The 7,282-nt window shown below is 38.1% G+C and overlaps 1 protein-coding gene across 1 annotated transcript in view; it reads right to left on the reverse strand.

Annotated features, from left to right (window-relative positions):
• The window catches only part of tbx1 (T-box transcription factor 1), an 11,777-nt gene that overhangs the window by 1,926 nt on the left and 2,569 nt on the right, over positions 1–7,282 (reverse strand). The window contains 6 exon segments of the mRNA XM_025053437.1: positions 3–75; positions 621–721; positions 1,462–1,529; positions 2,888–3,043; positions 4,388–4,559; positions 5,167–5,268. Of these exon segments, the coding sequence (XP_024909205.1) occupies positions 3–75; positions 621–721; positions 1,462–1,529; positions 2,888–3,043; positions 4,388–4,559; positions 5,167–5,268 (672 nt within the window).

Below are 7,282 nucleotides of genomic sequence, written 5' to 3' on the forward strand. Positions count from 1 at the left end.
GCAGAAGCTGGTGGGCGGGGTCGGCGTGTATGGGGGTGCTGCAGGGGTCGCGGTCGTAGTCCCGTCTGCTGTCCTCTGTGGGTGGGGAGGGGGACATGAGACGAGTTAGACACACAGACCAGGTGTGTACCAGAATATTATAGAATAAAATGTCAAAAATACAGTTTGGAATATATAATATATATATATACATATATAAAATATATATATTCATATATAAAATATACAAAATATATTTGCATATTTTTAATGCAGTACAAAGTGTTGCATTTAACATTGTACAGTTTTAGCAGTATTACTGCAAGTGTGTGTGTGTACATATACGCACACTTGCAGTATTACTGCATTACTGTATACAGGACAAAAATAATACTAATTGATCGGCCAATCACAGTCCAGTAAATTTTGTGTGTTTAACACGTGTGTGTATTTTCTCACGTGTCCAGAATCAAATAATAATAAGATCCGTGAACTGTAGAGTCTCACCTGCTGGTCGATCACTGTCATTACAACTGATCACAGTCCAAGTGTCTTTTGTAGAGTTTGATTAAAGTCTTTGATCTGGTTAATGTGTACGTGTGTGTGTGCGTGTGTGTGTGCGTGTGTGTGTTGTCACCGACCTTTCTCCGAGCCGTTCTGCTGAGCCGGAGACGACATCGGGTTTCTGGTTCTGGCGAAGGCGCTCATGATGGGCAGCGAGCCCGGCCTGTGATTCCTGGGCCTGAAGACAGGGGGAGGGGTTGAGTTTCAGACTCTTTTACCAGGTGTCGGCGCCACATTCATTCTTTCACGCCTGTTTTTTTATTATTATTTTTTTTTTATCACGAGTCTTTTATTTTGAAGGTGAAGGTTAAGCTTCAGTCTCCAAGGACTTTTATTTTGACAGGATTCTTCACGTGTGGAATTAAGAATTACTGACAATTTATTTAATTCAAATAACATGTCAGTTTTTTTTTACCTCAGTGTCCCGCTGCTGTATGATCCACATATACAGTAGGTCCTCGCCCCGGAGGTTGAGAACCAAATTATATGTGTTGCTTTTTTTTTTTTTTTTTGGACAATTCCTCTCTAAAAGTAACTATTTTTTTTTTAATCATTGATTCTCTGCGCCCCAATACTGAAAGTCTCATGGCCCCGTATTTGCCCTGGGAGCCAGTGTTTGAGCACCGTCGCTATAAACCGATAGAGTGTAAAATGCAAAATCTTTGAGAAATATTTTTCGTTTCTCTTCCAGTCACTGGACTTTTATTTTGGTAAGACCTGTCACTGATATCTAAGATAATCAGTGAGGGACTTTAAACAGTTCCAGGTACTGTTTTCACCTCAGCAAATAAATAAATAAATCAGCTGAAAAAAAAAATTCTTATATTTTTTTTTTTCAAAAAAATTCTCATATATGTATATTTTTTTATAATTTTTATATATTTTTATTTTATTTTAAAAAAGTGTCTCGACACTCACCAGTCTTCTGGGTCACAGTCCCGGAACCCTTTAGCAAACGGGTTGCTGGCGATCTTCAGCTGAGTGATCTGAGTGACGTCATGATAATAAAATAAAAACAAATTAAACAAATACAAACATTTTCGTTTATGATTTTTTCCCTTGTTCTAAAAACAGAACATTAATAATAATTATATATATATGTTTATTGTTATTATTATTTTTCTAATAAGTAAATTCATGTAAAAATATATTAATAGTATATATATCTATATGTGTATATATTATAATAGAATATTGTAAAATATTCGGAATAAAACAGTGACAAAAGGAACGTGTCTGGTTCTCAGTCTGCTTGAGGTTCCTTTTTTTTGTAAAATACATTTATATATTTATATATATATATATTTTAAAACTCCGTTGTTCGTGAAACAGTCGGCGCCGAGACGCGTTGACGTCATCGGGGTAATTACCAAAAACTAAAAATCGAATGCATTTAAATATCAGTCAGTATTTTCGAAGACCCGACAAATCACAGTAATATGTTTGTACACGCGGTATATTCAGGAGGTGTAGTAACGAGTACCGCTGTGTACCGTGTACCGTGTCCGTAACATTAAAATACTAATTAAAGATAAATAATACTATGTCAAACAGCGGCCCAATGATAAACAACAGAATACTGCATGTACTCTGAAGTACCTTAAGTAAGACAGATACAAAGTATTTGACAAATTGAATTGTACGGAGAAAAAATACATTTTTATATCGTTTTTTTAAAACTTTTTTTTAAAGAAACTTTTGATGTTATTTATTGTTCAGTACTTAAATAGTACCAGTTCCGGTGTACGAGTGCCTCGGCTCAATGGCACAGGTACGTTTTGCAGTGACGTGGATTAGTTGTGATAAAATATAATTTAAAAAAAAGTGTTCACGTCGATCAGAGAAGCTCTTCGTGCACGTCACGATGCCTGGATCGGAACAGAACCGAACTAATAGAATCACTAAACCGAATTACACGCACTGGGGAACAACGCAAATGACACAGTTACGAAATAAAAAAATACAGGGAGAATGTCAGCGGTTCGAGTCCTGACTTTTTATCTGGTGTTTTTTTGTTTTTTTGTTTTAAACCGTGAGAAACAACGATTTTATTGTCAGTTGCGTTTAGAAAGAAAATCGTTTTGTTTCTGCAGCAATTTCATCCAAATGCTCAGATAGATCTGTGAATACATGTACATATATAAATAATCTTATATATGTGCATATATATTTTATATATGTACATATATAAATATATAGCAATCTTATATATGTGCATATATATTTTATATATGTACATATATAAATATATATATATAAATCTTATATATGCACATATATATTTTTAATAGCTGAACATGTATTTGTGATGTATTTGGTTGTGTGTTTTCGTGTGGGTTCTCACCCGGTGGTTCTGGTACGCTGTGACCGCCGTGAAGCGGGTCTCCTCGAACACGAAGCTCTTGTAGTTCTCCTCCGCGTACTTCTCACTGTCCTTGCGCGGGTCCACGTAGACCACGTGGAACCTGGGCTGGTACCGGTGCATGGAGTTCAGAATGATCTGGAACAGACACGCACAGAGCGCGGGTCAAGACTCGGCCAGAACCCCCACCGAACCGAACGAATGTGTTAAAGAGTAAAACCGTCTGAAAACCGGTTCGGTTTATTGACCTTCTAATATAAATATATCACCGGGGGAGACAGTACTGAACTTATTCCGTCATAAAAACGTGTAAAATATTCACTTCATTTGAAATGTCAAATATTATTAAATTCTAAAGAAACGCTTTCATGTTTCCCGTCGAACCGCGGTTCTGATTTAAATCAAAGTCTCTCCGCGTAATTTCTTCTGACTCTGGACAAACTCCTTATCGAACAAAGATCGTCGACGTGCGCAGAGCACGGACTCGGTGTTTGATTCGTCACTGGTTCGTTTCATTGTTAACGGAGAAAATGAGAATTGAAGAGAGAAAGAGAGAGAGAGAGGGAGAGAGAGAGAGAGAGAGATCGTCGATATTTCTCTTTTATTGAACCGATTTGAACGATGATGTCTTTGAACAGCGCATAAACCCGGACACGGTCCACTGACAGAACGTTCCAGAATTCCACGGTGATTCCAGGATGGTTCACCGCCGCCTCTGGGAGACGTGTGCAGGTTTCCATAGTGGAACAACGCTGTTGCCTCAGGGCGACGACGGCAACAACTCGGTTTATCAACGAACTGACAAATGACTGGAAATGCACAACTTTATTTTCTCTTTATCTTAGCGGTAACGGGTACTTTAAGACCGAACCGAACCGCGGTTTTTTAGTTTGTTGTAGTAATCAAACGTGTGGAGTTAATAATTATCACGATTGCGGAAGAAGAGTTCAAAAAGAGTTTTAGAAAATATAAAATAGTTCAGTAGAACTGTTCTGGTTCTGGTGCGTTCTGTCGGTTTTCGGTTTTAATGACTCAGAGTCTGGAAACACTTCACTTTCTTCACACCGCATTTGGACTCCAGAGAAAATAGACTTTTGGCAGAAAGAAGTAACAAATACACACAAGAACTAAGATGTATTCACACACACACAAAAAATATATATATTTCAGTCCGTCGGAAGAAATGAAATATAACGGAGCTGGACTCAAACGCAGAACCTCCTGTCTCTCCGGCCGAGGTGCAGCCATTACTGTAGTGTTTCATGAATGGATGATTAGATGTACAAAGTAATACAACAAGTACTATGAATATGTAGTAAAAAATAAGAATATCTGTGATATGTAATAATACCGATATTATCGGTCCGATAATCCTTTCCGTGCGGTTTATTCTACCTTCACACACAGCGATAAATAAATCACTCGGTGTCACGCGTGCGGATCGCTCGCTCCTGCGTGTGTCGCGTGTATCGCGGTACTCACGTGTCCGTTGTCGTCCAACAGGTTGTTGGTGAGTTTGAGTTTGTCGAAGGAGACGATCTGCTTCATCCACTGCGCGCCTTTGGCCGGAGAGTCCGGGTGGTAGTGGACCCGACCCGGGGTGGCGGGGTCGGCTTTACCCGCCACCAACCACGACGAACTGTGGAAAGCGTATCTGAAAAAAACAGATAAATAAAAAAAACACGGTGTTTTTAAAGGTACAGTCCAGGTAAATATATAAATATATATAAATATATATATGTGTGTGTGTGTTTATATGTATATTTATATGTATTTTATATGTTTATATTTATGTTTATATGTATATTTATGTGTGTGTGTTCTGTTGTTGCGGAATACTATAGGATATATATTAAAAGCAATGAAATAGGAAAATGTGAAAACTCTATGATACTGTATACTATGTAGTATTTATATACTACTACTACTAGTACTATTGCGTGTAAAAGTGTCTATTTTACGTGTATTACATGTATTTTCTCAGTGCCACGTACTTCAGAATTTCCATGTGAAGTAACTGTTTGCACAACACTACACACAAGTACGTATGTCTGCAAGAGTACATACAGGTATACACAGTACTACGAGAACACAGTAAAGCAGGATCACGTGTTTAAATGTGTGTATTTTGGAGTTTTTTACCTGTATTTACGACATTTAAAACCCGCTTGAGTTAAAAAAACAAAACAAAACAAAAAACAGCAGTCCGCAGGCGCGCGCTCGCGTGCGTGCACGTGTCTCTCCACAGATGGGACTCGTACCTGTAACGTTTGTCGTCCACGGGCAGAAAGTCCATGAGCAGCATGTAGTCGGCCATGGGATCCATCCCAAATATTTTCACTTGGAATGTCGGGAACATCCTCCTGTAGAGACGAGAAGAAGAGCGGGAGGATGTTACATCTGGAGTCGAACCGCTGACTCTCCTCGGAGCTCCGTGTCTTATTTCTCTCGGCTGTCAATCATTGGTTCGAGGCTGAACTTTGACCCGAGTCAAACTCATGGATTTTTACTTTTTTTTTCTCCTCTGACGTGGGATTCACACCCGCGGACACAGACGCGGACGTTCGGTGTTGTCCCTGAACCCGCCGCGTGTTCGTTTTTTTACGTTTCTTTACGCAGGGACTCGAACATGAACCAGTTTAAAACACAAAACCTGTTGTATTTTTTTTTCCTCTTCTGAATTCTCTCTCCTCCTCCTCCCCTCTCTGTCCTCCCCCCTCCCTCCCTCCCTCCTCCTTCACCTCCTGCTCCTCCAGGTTAGGTTACCGTGTGGAGCAGATCCGTGTCCCGACAACCACCGCGGCGGCCGCGTCAGTGAAAGGAGGCCTGAAGAAAGTCAACGCTCAATTAACGACAGTGTCGTGGCTCGATAAGTCTGAAGGAAGGCTCTCTGCTGCCCCACACGGCTGTGGCCTGACCTCTGACCCCGGCCAGGTACAGGCCAAGAACACACACACACACACACAAATATATATGCATATATGCGCAATATAAATACATATTTGTATCGCTAAATATTAAAATATAAATATTGTTATCAAACCACAGGTGAATAATTTATATTTAAATCCACAAAAATTCAAATCGATATATTTTTTAAATTTTTTATCGATGATTACAACAAACAATATGTATCGAATTAATAAGATATCGAGGGCATCACTCCGCTGCTGTTAGAGCCGTGACGTTGCATCAACGTCGTTTTATTGGCTGTGTTAAAGACACTTTTATTAACACACACACACACACACACACACACACACACGATGAATGATTTTTACGGTTTATTTTATTTTGATCGTTATCGCCCTCATTTACTCTGTTTTAATCGTTAAAGTATTCGTCAGGCTAGTGTTTCCACATGATGATCAAACCGCCGCGGAAAAAACAATTACATTAAAAACAAACAAACAAAAAACAAAACAAAAAAACAAACACGTCAAACGTTCTGAACTTTCCCGCGCTGCTTTATACAAATATAATTAATATAAAAACATACAAACAAACAAACAACTCCCTGACCTCGGGAGTGTTGAGTAAACACTTGTTGTTTGTTTTGGTTGATGACGGGTTTTTTTTTATCGCTGACTCGGTACAGTTGCAGTTCGTGACAAAAAAAAAAAAAAGTGAATTGAATCAGTTACGAGAATAAAGTGTTTTGACGAACTCCCAGTCGTAACGTTGTATCGTAGTGAAAAATTAGCTCCGTGTTGACGGTGTTTAACGCAGTTTATCGGAGATTAAAGGCGTCATTCTTTACGCACGGAGCACGTGACCTCGTCCATAACAATAATAATAATTATTATTATTATTAATAATAATAATTTTGTTTTTTTTCTCAGTTTAAAAAAACGCTATATATTTAAAAAATATATATACATAATATACATAATATATTGATGAATACATTTCAATATATATCGATGTTGACTTTTATTATTGACACCAAACCGTTTGATTCGGATTTGTTTGTAAGTAGTGCGTGTACTCCTGAGAGTACTTAAAGGTACTCCTGTGTACACACGAGGGTTTCTAAATATTTAAATAATAATACAATACATAGAAAATATATCGTTTGTAGTTTTATTTAAATTATATATTCCGAAATGTATTTTGACACGGGGTCATGTATATTTTTTTTTTATTGTACTCTAAAAAGTACTTGAAGTTGATGTCGCTGTTTTGAAGTACGAATCAACTAAAAGGAAAATATATAAATATATTTTCACGTGAAGAGAAATATATATGTATATATTTTTACTATATTTTCTTCGGTTATTTTTTTATTTCTATAGAATTATTCCGTATTCTGAAGTTTTTACCCTCTCAGTGATTTGCCCCCCCCCCCCACCCCCCCCCCAGACCTCAGGGCAAATC

Source organism: Cynoglossus semilaevis, chromosome Z (assembly GCF_000523025.1).
Source record: "Cynoglossus semilaevis isolate Cse_v1.0 chromosome Z, Cse_v1.0, whole genome shotgun sequence".
Lineage (NCBI taxonomy): Eukaryota > Metazoa > Chordata > Actinopteri > Pleuronectiformes > Cynoglossidae > Cynoglossus > Cynoglossus semilaevis.